General features: G+C 35.9%; 3 protein-coding genes across 3 annotated transcripts; 2 read left to right on the plus strand and 1 right to left on the minus strand.

The window, feature by feature from the left end:
* LOC125218162 (Translation elongation factor EF1B/ribosomal protein S6 family protein) lies at positions 1-2,735 on the plus strand. Its single transcript, XM_048119779.2, has 6 exons — positions 1-244; positions 780-929; positions 1,108-1,162; positions 1,293-1,349; positions 1,946-2,023; positions 2,212-2,735. The coding sequence occupies exons 1-6, from the start codon at positions 38-40 to the stop codon at positions 2,610-2,612; spliced, it is 948 nt and encodes a 315-aa protein (XP_047975736.1). The 5' UTR covers positions 1-37; the 3' UTR covers positions 2,613-2,735.
* A 4,258-nt stretch (positions 2,736-6,993) lies between these two features.
* On the minus strand, positions 6,994-15,941 carry KU70 (ATP-dependent DNA helicase 2 subunit Ku70-like protein). Its single transcript, XM_048120065.2, has 19 exons — positions 15,750-15,941; positions 15,578-15,655; positions 15,005-15,121; positions 14,514-14,628; positions 14,133-14,238; positions 13,881-13,998; positions 13,645-13,728; positions 13,505-13,563; positions 13,122-13,255; positions 13,003-13,046; positions 12,778-12,854; positions 10,987-11,134; positions 9,714-9,775; positions 9,457-9,517; positions 8,799-8,891; positions 8,613-8,730; positions 7,760-7,862; positions 7,453-7,642; positions 6,994-7,373 (listed from the first exon to the last, which is right to left on the minus strand). Exons 1-19 carry the CDS (start codon positions 15,810-15,812, stop codon positions 7,260-7,262), a joined length of 1,884 nt encoding a protein of 627 aa, XP_047976022.1. The 5' UTR covers positions 15,813-15,941; the 3' UTR covers positions 6,994-7,259.
* Positions 15,942-17,766: 1,825 nt separating this feature from the next.
* Positions 17,767-19,272, plus strand: LOC148934100 (uncharacterized). The gene is given in 2 exon segments (XM_089062185.1): positions 17,767-17,899; positions 18,650-19,272. Coding segments are annotated over 2 exon segments (756 nt in total).
* The last annotated feature ends 7,116 nt before the right edge of the window (positions 19,273-26,388 follow it).

Here is a 26,388-nt window from a genome sequence, read left to right on the forward strand (position 1 = left end):
CGGGAATTATCCTTCTACACTTGGAATATACACCGCCATGGAGACACTCGCACACAGCGACGTTGTCGCTTACTTCCGGCGGCCGACGCAGCACACTCATCTTCGTCCCTCAGCCTCTCTTTTGCTGCTCAAACACACACACACTCCGGTTTCCTCCCTTCTCTGGGTCGCTGCTGCCCGCCAGATTCCGGCGTGTCATCGCCGTTTTTCTCATAGCTCTAGGCTAGACTTATCTCTCCTTTACGTAAGCAACCTCTTTCTTGTATATCTTCTTCTTCAATTTTAAGCTAGGGTTCATAATTAAGTGTTTCCCCAATTTTAATTTTGACCAAAACTCTAAGCTTTTTATAGCTAAATTCTGCCTTGAAATAGTTAGAGAGATGAAAATGGAAGTTTTATCGCTTAGGATTATTCTTCTTAGTTTGTGAAATTTGTTATGCTACTTGGTTAGAATTTAGAATTTATCTTATATACTTATATGATTTACACCTTAATGAAGGTTAATAGAAGAAATAATTGAAAAAATGGACGATTGAATTAGTTGTCTATTGAATAAGTTGTGTGAAATCATGCATAGTGTAGATAAGAAATGATACCTACGTAAAATTACAAGAACCATCTAAATCCCAGATTTTAAGAGTTCCTATCTACTGCAGAAACCATCAATAATGGTTTCCATCTCTCTAAACTCTACCCAATTCGCCTTCAATTGCATCCCAAAATCAAACATCAATGTAAGCAAAAGCCCTAATTTCTCTTCGTTATCTTTGGTTTCGCAGAAATCAAAGCTCAGAAGCAACTTGACAGTTACGGCGGCGATGAAGAAGGGGAATAAACCCAAGAAAAAGAGAAAAGATGACAGCCATAGCTTCGCCTCCAAGCCCGATGAAGCCACTGGCCCTTATCCCGAAGCCGTGCTTCTCAAACAGGTGCGTGTGTTTTGATTTTTCTTTTCCGAATTTTGTAATTTATCGAGTTGTGTGGTATAAATGTGGATAGTTTTGCCAAGAAAATCGATGGAAATGGATAATATTCGTTTCTTTTCATGCCGAAGAATGTAGAATCAATGAGATTCGTATTTGATGTTGTGTTTGAATGTTTGGGCAGAGGAGTGTTGAAGAAGATGGTAGGCTTATGCCGGAGTTTGCCGATGTCGAAGAGCGTGAGTTCATTGGGCTATTTCTTAGTTTTTACACTATAATTTTTGGGATTCATGGTTTTTTTAACCTAATTTTCTGATTCATACTAGTTGATTTTGAACTAATGTGATTTCTCTGAATTTTGATTTGCAGGTGAACTCTTTGAGGCTTTAAATCTGCTGCTAGAGAGTGATACAAATGTAGATCAAAGTAAGAATGCCCTTTGCGATTTCTTGGTGTTTTGATGTTTGGTTTGATTAGTATTTTATGCCATATCTACTATTATGAAGTTTTAGTTCTTACCCGTTTTCTTGATATTTTGGTTTCCGTATTGTGATAGATGAACTATCAATCAATCATCTGATGTTTGGGTTAGGGAAAGGTTTATCGTTTGTGGAGACCATTAAAGTAGTTTGGTCCCTTTGTTTGTATGTTATAAATCTTTTGATTTTGTGTTTTATCTCATATCGACATATCATATTGTATTACCAATATAAATGTGAAGACCTCTTGTAAATTGAACATGATTGGAATGGTGAAGACCGTAAATATTTGCGTCCTGTTTTCTTGATATTTTTGCTTTGTATTTGTGATGTTTGAGTTTGTAAAAGTTAATAAGGTGACCGTAAATGTAGTTCATTTCCTCTGATCCTACATCATTCTACTAATATATCGTAATGTATTTTCAATATGAATTTCGAGTGCACTTGCAAAATCGAAACATGATGGAATTAGAGAGGAATGTTCAACATCATCATATTAGAATGCTCCTTTAAGTGATTAATGTGCCTTGGTTTCTTGAACAGTGCGACATTATGAAGTCGTATATCTTATCCATGAGGATTACAAAGACGAGGTTGAGAATGTGAACACCAAAGTTCGAGGTATTTTTGCTATGCATTTGTGGCTTATGCTATCCTAATCTCGTGATAATAGTTGTTTGTGATGAAAGTTGGAAGCTCTTCCTCCTCGTTTACTCGCCCTTCCCTCTAGCTCTCATCTTGCTTGATCATGCTCTTTTGTTTAGTGGTATCTCAAATGTTGTTTCTCGTTTACACAATTTGTTTGATAGATTTCTTGGAGGAAAAGAAGGGCAAGGTTTGGAGATTCAGCGACTGGGGCATGCGTAGGCTGGCATACAAGATAAAGAAAGCGAAGAATGCCCATTACATTCTCATGAACTTTGAGGTGGAAGCGCAATGGATAAATGAATTCAAGAGCATGCTAGATAGAGACGAGAGGGTCATCCGACACCTTGTGATGAAACGAGATGAGGCCGAGACGGAAGACTGCCCTCCACCTCCTGAGTTCAGTACACTGCGCGCTGACATGGTTGATGATGATACAGACGAGGAGGATGAGGAGTATGATGAGGAGGAGGATGACCAAGGTATTATATATGTGAATGATGTAGAAGAGGAGAGTAGTAGCTCTGTTAGAAATACGGCAAAGCCTCACAAAGTGGGCAGATAGATGATGGTCTTACAACCTTCATCCTGTTATTTTTGGGCTTGTAAAAGTTAGTTATAAACAGTTTCTTTGTCTAATTTCAAGTGCAGTAATTGACATGATTGAGATGAAAAATCTACTTTGGTAGCGTTCGGTTGTCATGACTAATAATCATGAGACTATCCATCTAGGATTGAGTTGTGAGATTATTTTAGTTGGAGGGGGGAGGCTATAACTAATTATCATGAGACTATCCATCTAGGATTAAGTTGAGGGGGTCAATCTTATGAACCAAACATGATACACATTTAATCATAAGATTTAGTCTTGTCAACTGAACACCCGTTGAGGGGGTCAATCTTATGAACCAAACATGATACATATTTAATCATAAGATTTAGTCTTGCCAATTGAACACCCCCTTTATATATTACTGGTCGATGCTGCATTCATATGTTGATTTCCAGTAAGTGAAGTAGGTTACATGAGAGTGAGATAACAAGAGTTGATTGATTAGATGACATTTTTTATCATGTCGACATTTTAATTTTCTAATTAATTCAAACCCAATATAGACATTTGAATGTGATGCCAAAACAAAGAAAAGATTACAATCCAACATTTTTTTTTCTATGAATATAAGTGTAGTAGGAAATGTTGTATATAATTTTAGTCTTTTATTTTATTAATTAAAAGAGTGTACATATGGCATTATTGCATTGGTGCAGTAGAAAATGGTAGTGATAAATGCAAACTCATATATTCACTCACTTAATCTATATTTCACTCACTTGGATAACGGTACTTAATCTATTCTTGGATAACGGTACTTAATCTATATTTCACTCACTTCGTGACTAAGTGATAAATGCAAACTCATATATTCACTCACTTAATCTATATTTCACTCACTTGGATAACGGTACTTAATCTATTCTTGGATAACGGTACTTAATCTATATTTCACTCACTTCGTGACTAATGTTAAATTAGGGTAGTGATAAAATGCAAACTCATATATTGTACAAACTACAAATTTTTGCAACACAGTATCAACACAATATCAATATAGTGTAAAATTTTAAGATTTTGATGTCAATACAATTTCAAAACAACATCAATCGTTGACATTGTGTTGACATTTTTTGTTGCTATTCTTTTATCATCTGTTGATGTTAACTTACGGTCCAAATCATAGTTTGTAGTTTGTACAATATTTATAGTTTGCATTTGATCACATTCCTAATAATTATTTATATTTATATTTGGTGGGTTGTGATCAATTGCTAACTAATTAGCCATTCCAAATTAAGACCAAATCTTAGCTATTAAATTATGAGATCTAGTGGCTGAAATAATGACACGTGGATTATATTTAAAATTAAAAAAATTATCAAATAAACTTAAAGGGAATATGGGTCAATTCTTATATATGGTAGTTAAAACTAACCACTTCTTCTCTCATCAAAATCATCGCACAACTTGGAATTTACGTAACCATTTCGATTTAAATTAAAGGTAATTTCATAAGGATTCTAACAGGATCTCAATTGCATATGTTCTAACGATGATCGGATTATGAAATTTATAATTTTTATTTCAATTTTCGTATATGTTGATAAACAAATTTTATATTAATAAATGCATCAAAAATCTCAATATAATGCATTTACACTATCAATAAAACTATGTTGATATTTCCATATACACATGTTGATATTCTCATGTCATTGTATTGATATTTATATTACACTGTGTTGATATAAAAAATCCATAAAAAATATATGTTATAACAGATTGACTATTTTACCCTTTTGTTGATATTTTATCTACTATTTATTGAAATCCGTAAGCTATTGAGCCTTAATCTCATTCACTCATTTATTGATCTTAATTGTAGGATTGAGTTTTCTTTAATTTCACAGTACACAACCTATCACAAACGTACACAAACTTAAATATTAGCACTAAATTTATGAAAGAGAAATAAAATTTTATAAAACTAAAATAAATAAAAAGTAATCCCGAACCCTTAAAGAAAGATGAAAATTTTGGCTCTACTAATTCAATCGATATAAATAAGAACAAAAACCAATAAACTAAGTAGAATCCAATCCAATTATAAGGTACAATATATAAGCAGAGATTCAATATATAAGGAAATCAATTTATACTCAAATACTATAGTTTATATGTAGCAATACCTATACAAATTCATTAATAAGACAAAAAAATAACTTATCTATAAATATATCTACATCTCAACAAATGCTTATATATTGAATCGTTCGATAATTGAGAACTAACGAATAAATCACACTAAATTAATAAAGAATATATACATAACATCTACAATTTTAAGATTCTAAATAACCAATGCTTATAAACTGGGACGGAGAGAGTATTAAGACTAGCCCATTATAAAATTTTGAGCATATACACCAAAATGTATATAGTAAAAGTGGCATCGTTGAGCAAGCGGTTGTCGCTTCCACCTTACACAACACAGGCTTCACCTCCTTTGGTCGACCCTATTAATTGTCTCTGCCTCACGCTCGATCTCGCTGCGACATACTTCTCCGACTGTCGTCTCTAGCTCCACCTCACCCTCGATTGCTGCGTGGCCTCGCTAACACAACTGATCGATTACCTGATTGGCCTCTCAATTCTTAAGAGCCTTTGAAATTAATTTTTGTTCGAATTTGTTGTGTGGGAGAATGCTTAAAGATTTGACGATTTGGCTCTATTTATAAAGGCTGAAGCTTGGAGGGTAAGTTATTTTTTTTTCCACGGCAGGCAATACACATTCGATACAACCGTCACATTTCACCCCCACTTACAATATGTGAAAAAGGAAAATTGTGACTTTATGGATGAGATGCACGCTCTATCTCTGATTTTCTTTTCAAAGCATATGGCTCAAGAATGAGATGATATATTAAATCTAATTGCCTAATTCAAATTTCACAATTCGAGATGCAGAGTAACTCTTTCTTCAAATTGGCTATATAATCTATCTCTAAATTCTTTTTTCTTTTTAATTTCTGAATTTGATCATACTTCACATCTATAACACACATGCATCACTTTCTATAAATTGATTTGCAGCTTTATGTACTCCATTTGTTAACATCAATTTATCATCATCATTCACATTTTTTTATGAGTTATATCTACCTTTTCTTGCTATTAGCTTTATGTACTCCATTTGTTGACATCAAATCATCATTCACATTTTTTTATGAGTTATATCTACCTTTTCTTGCTATTAATTGTAGGTTGAGAAGATGTAAAGATAGTTTCTTTAAAATAATTCTATTAAGTAATGATTTAAGAAATATAAATACAGTTTTGAAAATACAAATAAAAAAAATCATATGAATTTCTCGCAAATCTATAATCAATAATTTATATAAATCTATCTATCTCTAATCTATAACTATAAGTATATAAAGCAACATTTTTTCTGGGGGAAAATTTTGGGAGGAAATCAAAGAGAGTTTCCGACAATTTGCAAAAAAATTGTATTATTATTTTTTTAATTGTATTTTCAATACTGCATTTATATTTCTTAAAACCATTAATATGGAGTATGTAGAATTGACAAATTCTGCAAAAATGTATTGAAATATGTGTTTTAATCCTTTTTATATCATTAACCAATGGTTTATTTCTATCTCACATGTTAAAAAATCTACCGAGATTGGCTCAATGTATACATTTGCCTTTTATTAGGTTTTGTGCAAAGCTTCTTAAACGTATTCAGGAAGCTATATACTTGATGTAACTTTTGGACTTTTTTTTATTATCTTTGATTGATTGTAGATATTCAATCAATCAAGTTTTTTGTTTTTTACAATGACAATTTAATCTTTGCACCATATAGTTACTCAAGAGAACTCAAAAGAATGAATTGCTAAAATTTTATGATATATCAGTGACTATCCGACCACACCATTATACATTTATTATTATTATTATTTTTATAATAGAAATATTTATTATTACATAATAAAAGTTGATAAAAAACACAATAAATGATAAACTAAAAATTATAAAATAAATAAATTAAAAATTATACTCCCTCTGTCCCCAAAGAGTATGAACTTTTTCCTTTTTCATCTATCCTTAAAGAGTATGAACTTTCTAATTTTAAAAAATTCAAACAACATGCTACCCCTACATATCATTTTATTTACAACTTATACCATTACCATTAACACTTATACCATTATAATAATGTGGACCCCACTCTCCACTAAATTATTAAAACCCGTGCCGAATCCAAAGTTCATACTCTTTGGGGACGGAGGGAGTACCAAAGAAGAATGATTATATGAGGAGAAAGATGATATTTTCTTATGATAAAAAAAATATAGAAAATGCGGTCTCTTTTTATAGAGGATGAAAAATATAATTTTTATAATTATTTAATATAATAAATAAAAGATACAGACAGCAAAGATACAGACAGCGACTAAATGCAAGCACCAATAGTTGAGTTGTTAGGTTAAGAGTTAGTTCTATGTAGTTGCAATGACACACCATTGCATCGTACTTTCTACTTTCATTTTTGGATGATTCATAAAATGCATAATCAATCTCACATGACATCAACAAAAGGGGCTTTGCATTTGCAAGGTGGATTCTTTCCTCCCAAAATCTCAAAGCTCATTTACCCATATGAGTCAAGATCCTGCTAATCAGGGCTTCCTTCTTGCCACCGACCGGCAGGTTGTGTACGTTCAGGTAGTGCTTCAGTTCCGACACTGTCAACTCCTTCAACTGCAAAAGTAAAAACAATTTTTATAAATCTCCATTTTCTAATGGATGAATATAACATTTTAGGAACAAGAATATAAACCTGTCCATTGTCTGCAAGATTAGGCCAGTCGTAGTTTGCATACTCCTTAGTTGCATTATCAGCAACTGCTTTCCTTTTATTGGAGGTTTCACTTGTTTTTTGACTGCCGCCCATCGTGTCATCCTCCTGTTTGAAGTTTTCTCCATACACACAAATCTTGAGCTCTTCCAATGCTTTAACAACCCCCGGTCTTCCGAAAGAATAAACAAGCCAAAATTAAGTACACATTTAAATGACAAGCACAGAGCAAGATTGGTGGAGAAGAATACAGATGGTGCAGATTACAACAGTATCAAATCCCACTTACCTGGCCAAGCCTTCTTCATCGGGAAGCGTTTCATCCTTGACATCAGGAATGTCATCTTCATCCAGAGCTAGAGCCTGTAATACTGCATAGTGTTTCTGCAAGGCTGTAAGGAATTAAAATAATATTTGCCATTAGTAGAGTACAGATGGTTCGACCTTGGAAAATTGCATTACTATTTGCAGAATTGAATTTCAATGTCATTTCAGGATCTCAAGCCACTGATGCTGCTTGCCTCTTAAATGGCAACCCCTCACATGGGTCTATTTTGCACTGCAATTTGAAATCTGACTCAATTCTAATCTAAATTTTTTAACTTAGATTCTCGTCTCCATGTGTAGCATGCCGTAAACAATTATCAACATGGTTAATATATGTTGTGTGTATACTAGATAGGTATGCATGTCCACCTTGATGTAACGACTTCTAAACTTCTCTACTGACACATTTTCTTCATGATCATAGGAGATATCAGATAGTCAAAATTTCTAAAAGAGAATCATCCATCAGATGTTTTATACTACAGTAGTAAATATCAAGTTGTTTTTTTGTGAAGTTTGGATGGCAGCTTATAGCAAGCCTGGTTATCAACAAACCAATAAGCAAACCTTTTCCACTTTATGTATAATATTTGTCATTATTCTCATCGGACGACGCACCAAGTGCCTCAGAGATTGACGTAGGCGTGACACATAGATCATCGCTAAAAACCATGTGATCTAATATTATCTGAATATAACTATCTCAATCATGAAAATAACCGTAAATATATTGTCCTTCCAAAATATTGATTCCCCATTACTCTGGGCAATTGACACCAAAATATAATAATGCACATCCATAAAACTGAGGTTACCTGGGTTCGCAAATTGGCAAACAGAAAAGTTTTTCAGGTCAATGCGCTTCAGCAACGAAGAGGCACTCTTTATTTGGTCTTCTGATGCTCGTGGTGCCAAGTTTGTATCAGTGTGAAACTGCAGACCGACCATATTGTCATCAATGCTAATTCTCCCATCAGGAAAGTGAACAACAGTACTGTTACCTCTTCAATGGGTCTGATGTCATCAGAGTAAGGAAGATATATCATATGCATCCCAGGTGGCTCAATCTGACCACTGGGACTCATTATCTCATCCTAGGGACAATTACAAAGAAAATTGTAATATTCAGATAGTGGAATTGTGGGATGAAACTAGCAACGATCAGACAGTCTTAATGCTGAACAGTATTGAGCTACTCCTGTTATTCTTGGCATTATTGATAAATATTTTAGAATGCCGCTTTGATCCACCAGATGCTAATTGAGGATTAATATGATAACTGAGAACTTAGAGACAGGAAGCAAGGCAATTTCAGCCTCACATGGAAAAATGACCACATCGGTGATGAAAATGATTGACAGCATCCATATTAAAATAAGTAACATGTTATAGGTATAATCAGATTAGTACAAATACACTTCTACGTAAATAACGGGTAAGAGGATAATTACAGTGGAGTATGATAAGCAAACCAAATTTTGTGAAGCAAGGCTCTATTGTAATAGTTAAAGATATAGTTTCAGATTTCAGACTATAATAAGCCAAAATGGTATCTCCGATGTATAAAAAATAAATTTGACTTGTGGTTGAGTTTCAACTATACAAAGTTAAGCTCAAATAACTGAACATATAACTTCGTTATGGTAAATAACGTCTTACTTGGGCAATTAATGCAACTAATTGCGGATGTGTAGAATTCCCATAAAATGCAACAGCAAATCTGCAAGTGAAAATGTCGAAGTGTATAAAACTGAAATAAAAATTGGCAAGGCAAAGATCTTTATACGAAACCAACATCCAATAATGCCAGCTAAAACCTGTGATAGACTTTTACTTCAAAACGGTCAAAACAGATGACCTAAAGAAAGCAAATTAAGGCCCCAACAGAGGCTTGATTTAAAGTCAAATATACTCACCTCTTCAGCCGCAACATGGATCTATGTAGAGCAATGAAAATACAAGTACTTCCAACCACTTCCTACACCAACACCAAAATTAGAGAAAAATCAGAACAAAGGCCTGCAATTCAAGTGAAACTGGAAAGTTATGCTAAATCAGAAAAGAAAAGGAAGAAGTGGCTTTGAGCATTTAATGAAGACTAGTAGGAATGTAGGATGGAACATTGCACATAAAATTATTTTATTCAAATAAATAAATATATAAGTGAGAAATAGATATACTTGTCACAATTTTAAACAAGTATGGAAACAAAGGATTCCTATTTCATACTCCCTTCGTCCTTAAACAATAGTCCAATTTTATCATTTTGATGCATCCACAAAAAAATTAGTCAATTTCCATTTATAGAAACTATCCTCATTCCTCACAACATATTGCCCCTTATATATATAACCTTTACTTGGTCACTCTTTTCTACCACAGGGCTCCCATTTTCCCTGCTACTAACACATTTATTAATCATTACTAACAGTGAAGGTGGAATCTTTCTCCACGCATTCAAGTATTCAACAACTTTTAGTAAAACTCATGTTGCGCCTGTCCAGGCCTATTGTTTAGGGATATATGGTATTAAATTACTAGAGTCTAAAGAATACAATTTTTTTAGTATAAACCCTTTGTCACATTATAGTAATACTCACTTTATAAGGGACCACCCAAAGTGGTACACAGGTCAATTTTAAGGGACAAAGAGAGTAACAGATAAATATTATTCTCCCTATATGCCAACTTATTTGAGCCGTATTCCTTTTCGGGATGTCCCAAGTCCCAACTAAGTTGGCCATTTTCTTTTTTGGCAAAAAAACAATTCATCTAATCACTTACTTTATTCTCTCTCATATTTTACACTCTTGGTTATATTTCCTACATTATTCTCACTCCTATTTTAATTTATCTTCATTTAACCCATTTAACACAATTTCTTAATCTCTGTCCCAAAAGAAATGCCTTAGTTGGACGGAGGGGGTACCATCTTAGATGATTCCCTTAAACTAAAATATTAAATACTCAGTATATATCTAGAATAGATCAATAGACAATACTCTTTTATAATTGGTATAGATCGATTAGATAGGCTCTAGGTAAAAGCAACATGAGAACCTGCAAACTTCCTGGATTGAACCTAGTTAATTCTGGAATTAAATCAAAACAATTCATAAAGCATCTTATAGAACAAGATTTTACATGATCAAGATAAGAATAATTATAAAGTAAGAAGAATATAGTAACCTCATCACTAGGAAAAACAAAGGTAGACGGTCTCAAGTTGTGGTAATCTTTTAAGCAACTTAAAGGCTTGAAACCAAGGAGGCGAAGATGCCCAGTAGACACCCTCTTGATTTCGGAAACTTCAGCAGCTGTGAACATGATATTTTCACTGACAAACCAAAAAGCAAGTTACTTAAAACAAAACCAAATGAATTTCATATATGGTTATAAGGAATTTTAACGATAATTGATCCCAAAAAGATATCAGGGGCAATGTGATACGTATGTTGAAGATTTGAGATGGCTGATACAAGTTCATCTTTTAGTTATTATAGTCTGTTAGGAGTCTTTTACTCATGTTTATCTTTTCAATTATTATAGTTTGTTAGGAGCCTTTCAATCGTGTTTATCTTTTAACCTTAGTTTTCATACATTTAGGATTTGATGTCGTAGGAGTTCTGGCTATTTAATTCCCTGGAGGTTTGACAGGGAAGGGCTGATGCACATTTGGATGCCAAAACCATGCTAGACAATTACTCTAACAGCTGGAAGTGGAAGAGTAAATGGAGAATAATGAATTGCAACGACGGTGACAGATCATGAAGTAGTGGGTAGCGGTGATTGCCAATGCAATTAACAATGTTAATTAGAGTAAAGGCCAAAACTGGTCCTGAGCATATGCTCATTTTATGATTTTGGTCCTATACTTTATCTTTTGAATTTTTGCATCCTGAACATTTCAACTCGGATCACAATTGGTCCTACACTAACAATTTCGTCAATTTTTAAACGGTTTTAACCCGATTTTGACCGATTTTTAAACGGTTTTAACCCGAATGGGACTGTTAAAACCATCAAAATCGGGTTAAAACCGTTTAAAAATTGATGAAATTGTTATTGTAGGACCAATTGTGATCCAAGTTGATATTTTCAAGATGCAAAAATTCAAAAGATAAAGTATAGGACCAAAATCATAAAATGGGGATATGTTAAGGACAAGTTTTGGCCTTTACTCTATTGATTACTATCTGTCTTTCTTTTGCAATTCCAAGTATAAGAGTTCTATTTAATGGTCACTTAGATTAGAGAAGTGGAGGTTAAGTTTTGAGTTTAGCATAAGAACGGTGATATATTGTAGGGCCTCGTGAGAGGATTGTTTAGCATATTATCTATTTTAGTTCATTTCATTGCATTTTCCATATACATTCTGTTCGTTTCCAGCCTTCCTTGCTTCTTTTCTCTAACAAGGGAATCCAGAAAAGTAGTTTGTGTTGACAAGGCCAAGGCCTCGCAAGAGGGGTTTCTTTTCCAGTTCAATCCATTTTTCTTTGAGTCAGTTTATCAAGCATCTGGTGTTCCTGTGTTTTTTAATTGTTGTGAGTTATTGCGTCTAGTTTTCACAGGCAGTTGGCAGGCTCTCGATTGCTCTCTTTAACGTAATGCCTTGAACACATGAGATTAATTGCTTCTAAGAAGTGACAGTTTTATCAGAACATGCCATCTGAAAAAGGAAAAGCACTACAGAAATCTGTAGTCATTGTTTTCATCAATAAGTCATGACAATAATTTTGATAATTAGTTTCCTATCTTCAAAGTAATGAAATACAAAATGGGAGGAAATGAAGCAGACTGTAGTTCAGCAAAGATTTCCTTTTAATCACTTATACATTTAAATTCAGTTCAACATATTATATCATCAAGATCAGAGTCATCAGAATGAAAGCATCATAAATACAGAACAACAACTCTGAAGAATCAAAGCTCTACCGTTAAAGCCTTAAACATAAAGGTCAGCTCAACAGAGTAGCTCACCTTTTGTAAGTCTGAAAATATTTTGGGGGATCCTGCAGCAGAGCACCAGTATCTGAACAGAAGAACGATCTCTCTGCCTGCATAATCATTCAAGCCAACACTGGTATCAGGCTTGGGTTTAAGTAACTATGATAACTGATACAATTCTCTAATTGACATTGGGAAAGAGCTACAAGGTTTTAACTTCTAGATGTTCAAGCAAAACTACTTTTCATTACAAAATACCTTTATAGGAAGGTTAGTAACAGAATCGAGCCAAGTGATATTCCCTGAGCAGAAAAAGAAGACATGAGAGATGCTTCCCAAGAAGGGAATATAAACAGGAGCACAGAACTAAAACAGACCAGGATTGGTTGGACGGACAACAGCATATGTATTTAGTTCTATGGATTTGCCACCAGCAATGATGAAGTTAATTCTTCGAACTTTGCGCTTTCTGAACATACGCTTTCTTAGCTGATCTTTGATGTCTTCAAATCTGGTACCAGAGGACTTTGTGAAGATAAATGGAGAAAAAGAGTAAACAAGCAAGCACAATTGGAGTATCCCTTCATATTAACAATAGTCATCTCCCTCTTGAATTAGCAAAGATGGAGCCCAATACTACTATCTGGTTATAATGCATGCAATGATAAATTGAGTAATATATATGTAAATGACAGAGATCACATATATAAGAAAAATTAAAATTCTAGGCAGATTAGAAAAAAAACTGGTGGATTCAAACCTTTCAGCTGCTAAAGCCTTAAACTCAGCCAGATCAGTTCCCTCCAATCCCAGTAAGTCCTGAACATATGAGACGCATATATATAAATTCGAACACAAATATATCGGAAGGGGGGGAAAAACTTGTGAACATGAACCCACAGCATAAAAAGTAGACACATTGAAGTCATCATCTGGTTTACTGAAGGGAAGGAGTTCAATTGAGATTCCAAGATCTTGAGCATCCTGAAAAGAACCTGACATTACTTTACAATATTCTCATAATTTACAGTAGAGTTACACACGAATGCTAAAAACAGCATCATTTAAACATCAAAAGCTTCTAGCTTTAAGAGTATTCTACAATTTTAAGTGCATGAGCATGAGTGACACATTACTTTGGCACGTTGTATTGTTGTTCTCATCATATCCAGTTTTGTCACTCCCTTCATATTCCCAAAGGGATCATCTTCATTTGTAAATAACAAAATTCTTTTGTCAGCAGTTTTGGTAGACCTGATAGAGCATATCACCAAAATGACAATTGAACTAAGAAAAATAATATGCTTGAAAAGTTAAAGAATAGGTATCATTGTCATTCTCCAAATTTGGTATATCTAATTACTCTTGCAAGATAAAAATAAACCTACCCTTTGCGTAACAGTGCTTGTGCAGCCCAAAGAGCATTGTAAAGAGAATTATCACGGGTTCCCGGCAAGATGCCATACTTACTCCCGATTTGTTTACTGAATGACTCTGTCCTCACAAAGAATCAAACAAAAGGGATAAGCCTCTACTCTACACACCCAACTGAAGGAATTCCAGAGAATGAGAATTTACAGTCATTAAACTTTTTTTCATTACGGTGTCACTCTATGTGTGTGTGTGTGTGTGACAACCAGAAAAGAATTTTTACGGATTGGTTATTAGTAAATTACGGATTTCATATTTGAAATTTTTTGATCCAATATATTGCCGCCAATCTAATAAATTACTGGAAATGAAGCTCAACAAAGCTAATCACAACTGACCTTGTACGCGATCAAATTCTTTGATAAGCCTAGCTGTTGGTCTATCTAAATCCTCTCGCTCGGGAACATTAAAAACGTATACACCAGTTAGGTCCTGCAGATTCTTCTTTTCCTTCTATAAATCAAGCATTTGGAACTAACATGAGACAATGGTACTTCAGTAGTAAAAACTAGTTTTAAAAGCAAAAGATTCAGTTCCATCAATTGAATGCTTAATGTTGTTTGGATTTTGGGAAACTAGGTGTGCATTCCTTGCTTCAAGTGTAAAAAGCTATGAGGAAAATATGCATAACTATTTTAATTTTTTTAACTCGTATTTGTTTTTCCACCTTTATACCCTTCTCCATTCATTTTTTGAAATACTGTAACGAATATAATTCTTTAAGAACCACGTTCAAAGAGGGCATCTAAAAGTGACGACGAATAAAATGTAACCGTCTTCCTCATAAAAGAGGGTAAAAGTACATGAGTGCAAAGGCCTCAAAGCTTACAGTATTAAAGAAGCAAATAGCAACTTCATCATAAGACCTATTGATAATTTGAGTCTTCAAGGACACTGATATACTTATGATAGCAGCTTCAAAGTGACTAACATATTTCTGATCTTCCTGCAAAAAGCATTAGTCATTCACCCATTAGAAGAAATACCAGAACATCATATATGTATGTATATATACTGTCCTATTATAACTACGACATGCTTTGATGAGTCCATGCACAACATAAGAAATGCAGCAGCCTGAAAAATATAGCAAATAAATGGCATAGGCGCATAGACGAAATAGTACTTGCGGTTGCTGTCATACAAATTCGGATAAACTGTATAAAGAGAAGAGAGATATGAATGCTTGAAAATCATATAACTGTATAAAATCATAAATGCTTGAAAATCATGTAGTATTTGCTACCAATTATCTCAACCGATAAGAAATTACCTAAGAAAGATGAAGCAACAAATGTCGAACCCAAAATCATGAAGTAAAAGAACAAACATATTCTCGAGTAAACACAACACAAAAGGAATTACGGGATGCAAAAGAGAACAGAAAGCAAGAAAATGTTACTGAAGGGCAAGTGGTGGAGAACATTTTTGGGGAAGCGTCCACCAAATACACCAAAAACTCTTTCGTGGCATCTCTCTCCTGCGCAATTTTTCAAACATTTTGTCAGCATTAAAATTGAAAATTTCCCGCAACATAATGAAAAGGGAAAACTGGTTTCAGTGATGAATATAACCTGGTAGAATTCATTTTCGGGGTCGTCTTCGTCGCCAAAAACATCTTCAGGGTCGATATCCATCAAATTTAAACCCGTAGCAGGCTGTCTAGCAGAAGATGTGCGATTCTTACAGAAGAAGAATGAAGGACTGGTTTTTCATTTATATTTTTTTTCTTTTTTTATGGGTTTATATAGAATTGGCGCTCGCATCGCTTTCTAGTCAAACAACACACCGTTCAAAATTTTTTTCCTAAAAACCATTTCACATATGCGGATCCATTTGTAGATAAATGTCACACTAAATATTGATTTTACTCTAATAATCTATATTAATTCAAATTTAAAAAAATATTTCTCACTCACTTACTTTTTTTATTTTTTAATTCTACCTATATATTTTATCTACATTAACCCTCTTTGACACTGGTCAATGACTAAATTAAATTAAATTAATATAATATAATTTATTAATTAATATAATTATATATAAAATTTAAAATAAAAAATATTATATTATTTAGAAATTTTAAATACAATAAAAATAATACAAAAGTTACTAAAATGTACACATAAAATAACTAAAATTTAAAATTAAAATTCATTTAAAGATACCGTAAATATATAAATTAGGTGTCGTTGCATTTCTCTTCTGCATGTCCATGGAGTTTTGAAAAATCCAAACATCTCAAAGATAGAGAGGTAGGAATTTCCCGAACGAACCGCACTCCTTCGTATACGTCAGGAGTCCATTGATGAGAAGGGGCTGGAGAAAGCTTGAACCCAATTCATACAGTGATGAATATGAGCGCAATTGAAATTCCCAGGGAGTTATACATTTGTGTATTGATAAGACCATTCACTATTTCTTGAAGTCGATCTCTCCCCCGGATAAACACACCTCGTGCTATAAATGAGTGTTATTCTGTATTTTAATATAAGTGATTTTAAAATTGAACTTTATTTTAAGATGCTATTTTAAATAGTATTATATTATTTTAGTATGTTATGAAATTATTTATTACTATAAAATTCGCACCCCCAATCTAAAAAGTTTGGATCCGCCACTAGCCACGCTCCTCCCCCCACGTGGCGCGTTGGCGTTAGGCGGTGACGCCCACTAGCCGGCCCGCGAGTGAGTATCGTAATATGACCATTTGATATTTACTTATTATTTATTTTTAATTCATAAAATTGAAAATAAATATATTTTTTTTAAAAAAATTCTTACTTCCCTAAATACTATCGTTTCTTACCCAGTTTTTAATTTCTCCATTTTTTATCCTCTTGCTTATCCTAAAATCATCTATAAATACCCATATCATCATATCATTTTTTTCACATTAAAACATTCTCTACATCTTCATTTCTCTCCTTTTTCTGGCAACAACTTGATTCTCATTGAGCAACTATAGTCGGCTAAAGACCATTCGACTGCGCTAATTGGATGAACAATCTCAACAACGACCACGTCCCATTTCCAGATTACCCGCTCCGGTCAAGGCTCATCGATGCTCAGCTATTAGGTGTCACATCCTCCAAGTGATAGCGTCTATTGGCCCTTCATGGACCACTTGCGATAGGGATCCCACGGGTTGACACAATTGCTATTCCAAATTCGGGAGACCCAGCCAGAGGATGAAGGAAATCAGGAAGATACTCAAGTGACTAGTGGTAATTACGACGCAGTAGCCCGTCATCCCCACACTCCGCCCGAGACAGAGAAATTGTTCGAAGTGTGGATCACCCAAGAACCAACAAAATCAGAATGTTTTTTGGGCTAGGATGACTGAAAAGTACAACAATGCGCACCCGAGAAGAACGCTAACCAACACTACAAAGATACTTTACAGTCATTTCGATCGAGAAGAAAAGTAGTACCAAAGTGGAGCCAGTGGAGCTGACATTCTGAGGCAGCTATGATGTTCTTCCTACAAGACACTGGGAGGACCTTCAAGTATGCCAGTACTTTGAATAAGGTTCGGTATATTGATAGATGGACGGGTGACATCCAGTCTATCACGGGCTCGAGCTCAAAATGGACGAAGCACACGGCCAGTGCCAATACACTCAAATGGTGGCGGTGGCAGCGGTGGTGGTGGCCAACTACGCCTGGCGACAAAAAGGTCGCAAGCCAGTTCATAGAAATCAATGCAAAGGGCTCGAGTCCGGTGCTCGACATCGTCTAACTAGGACAAAGCCACGAAGGCGGCTAGAGCTAGAGGAAGAAACAAGGCCAACCAAGCCAGACAACCCCTTCCACAACGATGAATAATACTTTAATACAACTGTTTTTCTTAGCCACAATGGTCGAACTGCCCCGTATGACGTCATTCCAATTAAGAGCACATAACCAAGAACTTCAATTTCTCATGGCTCAGTTGAGACTCCCCTTAATGCCGACCTACCGTTGTGCCGCCATAGAAACCTCCATAGCTTTCGACGTACTCCCTCCATCCCATAAAAGTTGATTCACTTTTCTCTTTAGTTTGTCCAACAAAGTTGATACATTTCCATTTTCGGTAAAAATTAGGGATTTCAAACTCCTTAATTAATTATGCCCTTATTACAATTAAAATCTAATCAATGCTTAACAATTTTAAGAAAAAAAAAATCACTCATCCCAACCACCACATTTCGTCCCTCTCTCTCATCAGCAACTCTCTCTGTATTTCGGAAAACCCTAGATTCACAATTAACTTCATCTAAAAATCACTCATCCCAACCACCACATGCATTTCATCCGTCCCTCACTCTCCCATCTCAACAACTTTCTCTATATTTTGGAAAACCCTAGATTCACAAATAACTTTATCTCTTCGCCGACTCTTCTTTCTCTTCCCCTAAAGCTTTCTTTCCCTCCCCCTAATTGCTCCATCGTCGTTGTGGGAACGTTGGCGGCACTAGCCCATCATCTCTAGCCTCAGTTTCTCTCGATCCTCTCTGCACCACAGGCGATTGTAACCCAAATGTAGAGAGTTGGGTGAATCCTCGCCGCCCCCTCACGGTGCAACACCCTCGTCGCGGTGAACTCGCTGGCAACGTTGGCCCATCGTCTCCAGCCTCAGTTTCTCTCGATCCTCTCTACACCACAGACGATTGTAACCCAAATGCATAAGGTTGGGTTGGGTGAATTCTCGCCGCCCCTCACGGTGTGCAACGCCCATCGTCTCAAGTTGCCTCAGTTTCTCTCGATCGTCTCTGTACTATGACCGAGAACAATCGAAATGATGATAGCTGGGTTCAACCTCGCTGCCCCCTCAGCGCGACGCCATCCCCACCTGAACCTGAGCTTTTCGGCGACTGGATCGACAAATATAACATGGATTTGGGCATTTATGATGATTCAACCAACGAAGAGGGAGAACACGGATCAGAGAGCATGGATGATTCTTACTTCGACGAACTCCCACCTCACCCATGGCCTATGGAAGGTGAAAGTTGGGATAGGGCAGTAGCAGAGGCTGAGGAACACTGTGCAGCTTTGTTTGGGAGTGACTATACGAGATACTATCCAAGAAATCCACCATCTAACGAGCCTTGACAATCTTCATTGGCGAGTTGAATTTTTCATTAATTTGTTGATGTTGTTGTGGTGTGTTGAAGAATTAATATGTTGTTGGAGCTATTGTTGTTGTTGTGGTGGTGTATTGGATGAATTATTATGTTGTGGTTATCGGGGCTGCATAGATTAATTCGTGGTTGTTTGTTGTGGTTATTTGGCTTGTGTGCATTGGTTTATATGGTGTGTGTGGAACAACGAATTCATTTACAAGAACACATCATGCATCAACTTCTGCCCTACAAAATCATTGACAAAAACTGATTATGCATTATCCTATGCATTAGAAAATCCATTTACAAAAACACATTCTACATCAGCTTTTGCACTACCAAACTGTTGACAAAAACTGATAATGTAGTATCTTATGCATTACAAAATTCATTAAAAAAAATACATTTATACCAAAACATAGATGCACTAATCTTCACTGTTAGCAACCTTTGTCTTCACATACCTATAGCCCTGATAATTGTACCTAATCCTTCAGTGCTACCCTCTGCTCGGAGATGAGAAATGCATTCATTGACCAACTCTAGTGGAACTTGTAAGTTCTCAGGAAGTTGTGCACTTCTCCTTAATGATGCTTTCCCTATGTGTAGAATTTTGTAGCAATTCTGGCCCTTCACCTTCATTATCTCTAGCATACAACTTTGCAATGATAGGGATACATTGTCTAGAGTCACAGGGCATAAGTCATGGAAAGAGAAGCTCTGTTGCCTTAACTAAATCATCTAGGGTGTTGCATGTAGTATGCAACTACAGTGACTGTATTGCTCTAAACCAACCCAAATCATTCACATTAGTATCGGTTGAGTTTAGGGATTGCTGCACTATTTGTATATTGAAACCATTTTGAGTGGCAGCAACCCTAAAATCTGGGTCATGATTTGCAATGTGTAGTTTTGCATTGTCTTGTTGAATAGTGATAAACTTACTTTTGCCTTTAGGACATTTCTCCATTATAGCTGGTATGATCTGAATCCATAAACAACGAACGCATACACCAAAACATTTATTCCACAATTATATGGAATCCATATATGTTGTCTTTATTGCACAAATATGCAAAGATTTTCTGTGTATCATCAAATAATTGATGTACTGAAATGCTACAGATTGTACATTTATAAAATGCATATATAGAAAACATATATAGAATGCATACATTACCTTATTTATTATGCATTGCTGAGTGACCTCTTTGGTGATGCTTGCAATCTAAAGTACCTGCGCATCTATTTTTACTGTTTCTTTTTACTGGAACTTGTTCTGTGAATGGGAAAATGCCTATTTTCCCATCAAATAGAACCACATAAACATGATCTTCGAGATGTAATTTTTTTTAACAAGTGCGATGTGGTTCATTCTCTTCCGGTGCCATATAGTATCGTTGGGATCCTTTAGTGATGTAGAACCACTTCTCGTCTATGTGCACAGTATTGTGCATGTTCCTAAACATGATCTTGTTTAACATTTTGTCAAGTTCTATGGCTTCCAGTGTAAATGTCAATCGTAAAAGCTTGTTTGGGGCTGTTAAGCCAGGCCATATTGCTGAAGTATGTGACCTAATTAGCTCAGCTCTCACCCACCTTCCTACTGTCGATTTACTGCATCTTAATCTAATCGCTGAAGTTGTGAAGAATTTTTATCTTTTCCATTGTGATAGTCCAAAATTTTGAATGGATTTGATAAGTGTATTCGCAGGCTACACTATTCAATGAAATGTTTGTTTATTTTAAAAGTTTCCTTGCTGTTCCTGGACGTGTATTAACATGGATTGAATTAGTAATTTAATTACAAAATTAAATTAATTTTTTTTGAAATTATAAAGTGAAATTCAATTCACAAATTAATTATAAATAAAAATGAAGCCATATTTGAATTTCATATAGAAATAAAAATTACTCCAGAATAAGTATTAAAATATTACAATTTGTCAAACCACTTCATCCAAAAACACTAACTTTTATGACTCAACCTTCGTGCCCAAAAAGTTGTGACTCAACTTTTAAGGGACGGAGGGAGTAGCAATTTTTGAGGATTTTAATTATGTCGTTTTTTAACTTCTCTGATTTAAATTATGTATTTTTAATTTCTAAGACTTTAGTTATGTACAATTTTTTTAATTATGCACTTTTTAAATTTTAGGCTTTTAATTTGTATTTTCAATATTTTTAATTAAGTAATTAAATAAAATATTTTATAATTAGTTACAAATTTAAATTGAAGAAATTAAATTGTGGGATCTATGAATAGTTAAGGAAAGAGATGAATAAGAGAGGGAGAATTGCATATGTTGCCTCTTAATGAAGAGATGAACTAAAAAGAGGTGTGGGGCCTATGAATAATGAAGGGAAGAGATGGATACAAGATAGGATTGCTGATGGCCTAAGGTAAAGCATCAGGGTTAACCGCAAGTGCTAAGAGAAATTCGCATAGTCGACAAATGTAACAATCAAATTATTTTGGGTGATTTTTTATTTATTTATTTGTGGTACTATGAAATATTGGGAGATTAGAGACTTAGAGAACCATTCTGGAGTTTCAATTTGTGCTTTCACCATTGGCATATGATTATTCTAAATGAAGTTAGGTGAAGATAGAATAATTTAGGTCATCAGCAACCTCTCTCTCTTATTCTTATTCATGTTTATTATTCATGAATGAGTAAATGCCAAATGTGGTCCTAAACATATTGTCGTTTATGAATTTGGTCATGAACATTATCTTTTTGATTGTTGAGTCCCTCACAAATGAATTCGGACTGGAATCAGTCCAAAATTGACGAAACTATCTAAAACAAATGGTCAACGGCATTTAAGTAGGTTCTGACCAAATTAACAATTTTAATTAATATTTTTAATTATTTTGGAAAAGTAAAAATATAATCATAAAAAACATATAAAATGATAGATAATTCAACTTAAAAGCGTGTTTGACACAACCCTAGCTTTGATTCTCAAACACTTTCTTCGTTTTTCTTCTCTTCAGCGACAAACGACGAACCCTAGGCGATGAATGCAGTTCCTGAACAATTATGGAGCTTTCTTTGTACAACAGAGGGTCCGGCGAGAGTAGCGGTGGTCGCGACCTCCAATTGGGGTACGGGTTTTGCAATTGTAAGAAACTTGCTTCACTCCGAATCGTGAGAAGCAATGTCAAACCTTGTAAAGGGAAGTTCTACTTTGTTTGTGAGAGAAAATATTGCCAATTTTTTAGGTGGTGTGAGTCAATCGACTCAATCGAGGATGACGACGATGTCGTGACCTCTTCACCGTCGTCGGTTAAGATCGAAAATCGTTTAGACTTGATTTTGACAGCAATCGAAGAGAACAATCAGACCATGAAGAAATTACGCAGTGTTTATATGTACGTATTAGGGTTTTTTGTTGTAATGTTTGTTTGTATTTTCCAGTTGAAGTGATTTGGTGATGAACAACTTTGATTTTTGTTGTAATGCTTTTTTGTATTTTTCAGTTGAAGTGATTTGTTTTCAATTGGATGTGATTGCTTACAATTGGATTGACATCTGGATCCTAAACCCAAAATCAATAACAAATAATGAACTTTGCACACCAAGTGTTTGATAAGAGACCCATTCCAAAAATTCAACATAACATGACAAAATTAGTGCGTAGATGTATTACAAATCACCTCCTATTTTTCGATCTCGACTTGGAGTTGATGATCGTCCTTCTCTTTTTTCCTCACCACTCGCACTTCAGTGTTAACTCTTGTTGTAGTTGAGTGCACTTGCTTTTCCAACGGTTGACTCGAATATCGGACATTGCCGTCGCCCGATTTCCTAAATTTCTCCATTATCTTCTTAATGTCCGACTTGGATAGCTTCCTGCAGTTATACATTTTCGAAGTGAGCAATTCACAATGGTTTTGTGAAGTGGGTTGTGTTATAAATAGTGAAATAGAATAAGTAATACCTGGCGCGGGTTTCAGGTTGCTCGTTAATGCCGCTGACTGGCGTTCTGGACAACTTCTTCTGTTGTGGCCAACTGCACCACAAAGTCGGCACTTGTAGTCCGACATTAATCCTTTCCTGGACATAGTCATAGATCCATCTCCTTGTTTTTTAACATGCACTATTCGGGCTTCCTGAGCCTTCGCTCTTGTCATTTGTCTTTCCTCTTCAACGATCTTCTGTCTAGCATCCTTGGGACGTCCAGGCAATTTGGCTATCTCGGGTGGCACAATATCAGGATACTCGGTCCACTTCAATAGTTACGGACCCAGCACTGGGTAGATGATGGGGGCGTAGACCTGTTCTCTGATGTCGTCTCTATAGCAGCAATCGCGTGTGGATAGAGTGACCCCGTCAACATCCATCTCTTGCAGCTACACGTTCGGCTTCTTCAAGTTAACCGAAAACTGCTAATCTTTACCTTTATTCAAGTGATAGATCCACTCGACATCCTCCCTTATCATACATTCTCCCATTTTCTATTTTACCTTTTTGAGCTTCTTACGGATTTTAGGCCCGAACACATCCTCCATTCTGGCACCCATCTTCCTCCTTGTTGTAAATCTATCCATCAGGTACATTCGAATGCACTCTAGCATCGCATACAATGGCTTCTGACGAGTAAATAGTAACACCTTGTTATAATATTCAGAAATATTATTGACAAGGATGTACATTTTGCATCGAACCCGAAGAATGCTCGGCTCCAGTTCTCCTTCCTTGTGTGCTCCATCAACTAGTTGTATGCGCCTTGACTTTGCTTCTTGAATTCTAATAAAGCCTCATTAAATCTATTAGTGTTGGTAGCCCGAGCTGCCTCTCAGATTTTATCCTTCAACTTTGACGAAGGAAACTGCTTCTTGAAATTGTTGTGCATGTGTCAAACATACATACGGTGTTCGGCATGCTCAACGCAGGCTCGCATAGCAGCAATCAATCACTAGCAGCAAACTAAATGAACAAAAATCAATCAAAATCTGAATTAATCAAAGAATGTCGAAACCATGACAATATTATCTTAAGGAATTATTGTACCTTCTATTTATCTGATATAAATGTCCATTTGCTTCTAGATCCATGACTCAAAAGTTCCATAAACCAAGTCCATGTCTCCGTGTTTTCAATGTGAACAACGACATGTGCGACTGGAAAAATCTGATCATTCGCATCGAGCCCGACGGCTGTCAGAAGTATTCCCTTGCCTTAGCCTTTGAGATGGCACCCATCTAGTCCTACTAAGGGACGATAGTGGCGTTTGAACGAGATCTTACATGCTTCATAAGCTATGTATATCACTTTAAACCTGTCAGTTCCATCTGTAAGGTGGTGGGTTGATAAGACAAAGGTGCTACCAAGATTACTCAGAATTTCTACCCTATAATCTTGCAATCGCTTGTATTGTCTCACCAAGTCCACTTCAATCATCTTACAGGCCTGGTGCATAGATCTCTTAGCCTTTCCGGAGAAGATATGGTGATCTTCATGTTGGAGTGCACCTTCTCGATGAACTGCCCCATAGTCATGCTAGTGAAGAGTCGGATGTCTTCCTTATACTTCGTGCTTAGATAATTAGAATTGACACATACATGGTTGAACGAAGCCCTACCCCATTTGTGTTTGTTTCGTAGTCAGGAAATCTGCCAGAAGCCATGGACAACCCTAAAGCGAATCTGCACAAACCACGGACAAGGGGGGTTCTTCTTGCTCCTTAGAATTCATCTGCAATGTGCCACACAACGAATCTTGTCTTTCTTCTTCAGCCTTAACTTCTTGCCATGCACCACTCCTTGATGTCGGATGAGTTCAGTAAAGTCATCCTTGCAGTTGAACCGCATTCCAACTTCCCAACGCGGGTCATTAAAATCAGTGGCTTTCTTTTACCTCTGAGTCAAGCGTTTTTCGTTGTTGTAATCCAACTCATCTTCAGTACCAGAACTTGGTGAGTCACTTGAGAGTTGATCACTGTCACTTGTATCACCAATGTGTTCTTTCGGATGTGTCGACATCTCATCCACCACCTTTTTCTAGCCTTTGACTTGAGTAGCCATGATGTCATCTTCTTCATGCTCGCTGAGGTCATAGTCACTATCAACAAAGGAAGGATGGATCTTCATCAGCAACTCGAGAGCTATCCCCAGCTACCTTATTTTTTCCCTTCTTAATCGCTTTCGCCTTGTCATGATTCTTCGCCTTCTCACTAGTCTTACTCAATTTAGTTTTCCCCTTATCATTTTTTTTCATCTTCTCAAAGATCTCGCTCAATTTAGCTTTCCCCTTATTAGTTTCCTGCAACCTCGCACTTCTCATTCTAATCCCTTGAGCAGCTATCTTCATAATCTTACTGGACAACACCTTGCTAGTAGACTTCCCTACCGCCTTAGCTTTTTCCTTGGTCTTCCTCATTGCTCTAGCCTTTTCCTGTTCTGCTTGCACATCATCCTCTACATCAGATATAATGAGTGTATCACCAGTTACATCTCCACCCCTTCTATCCCTATCCCCAATTCAAGTTTGGACCACATATCTGGGTCACAGTTGTCAATCTCTACTCTTGCCTGCCAATATAACATTTTCCACCAGAATCTACCAGTATACCAGAGTGCATCAGCCTTGTTGTGAAAGAACTATCTACATTGCAAAAATATATAATCAGCACCTAGCACAAGTTTGCATCAACACACTCAAACACAAAAACTGCACCAACATACTTAAATACATAACTTCATCAACACACTTAAATACGAAGCTGCACCAAAGACTTAAACAATTACATATAACACAACACCAACCACACAAATGCACCAACACACTTAAAGAAAACAATTAAACACACCAGTTAAGAAAATAATTGAAAAGTGTTACCTTCCCGAGGCAGGGGGGTGTTTGACTATATAAAACCTCGTTCGCTTCAACCGCGTACAAGTCCACGACACCTCTATCTACTCCTAAGACCACCATCTCCATAGATGAGTTATTGTCAAAAAACCTAACTAACCTTTCATCCATGTTTATCCCCGGCTTTAGACGTCCCCAAACCGAACCGGCCCGGCCGAACCGGCCCGGAACCGTCACCGGCGGTTCGGAACCGGGAACCGGAACCGCGGCGGCGGTTCGGAACC

Source organism: Salvia hispanica, chromosome 1, assembly GCF_029641045.1.
Source record: "Salvia hispanica isolate PSC_SH4W2 chromosome 1, Shi_PSC_v1, whole genome shotgun sequence".
NCBI lineage: Eukaryota > Viridiplantae > Streptophyta > Magnoliopsida > Lamiales > Lamiaceae > Salvia > Salvia hispanica.

What these genes read in the sequence shown, in the direction of transcription:
- KU70 (XM_048120065.2), bottom strand. Translation starts at nt 15,812, where the DNA reads ATGGATATCGACCCTGAAGATGTTTTTGGCGACGAAGACGACCCCGAA. An exon ending in AGAATTTGATCGCGTACAAG is followed by an intron (nt 14,239 to 14,513) that starts GTCAGTTGTGAT and finishes TTGTGAGGACAG; the next exon opens with AGTCATTCAGTAAACAAATC. An exon ending in GATGAAGAAGGCTTGGCCAG is followed by an intron (nt 7,643 to 7,759) that starts GTAAGTGGGATT and finishes TTCTTTCGGAAG; the next exon opens with ACCGGGGGTTGTTAAAGCAT.
- LOC125218162 (XM_048119779.2), top strand. Translation starts at nt 38, where the DNA reads ATGGAGACACTCGCACACAGCGACGTTGTCGCTTACTTCCGGCGGCCG. An exon ending in AAGCCGTGCTTCTCAAACAG is followed by an intron (nt 930 to 1,107) that starts GTGCGTGTGTTT and finishes ATGTTTGGGCAG; the next exon opens with AGGAGTGTTGAAGAAGATGG. An exon ending in TGATACAAATGTAGATCAAA is followed by an intron (nt 1,350 to 1,945) that starts GTAAGAATGCCC and finishes TTTCTTGAACAG; the next exon opens with TGCGACATTATGAAGTCGTA.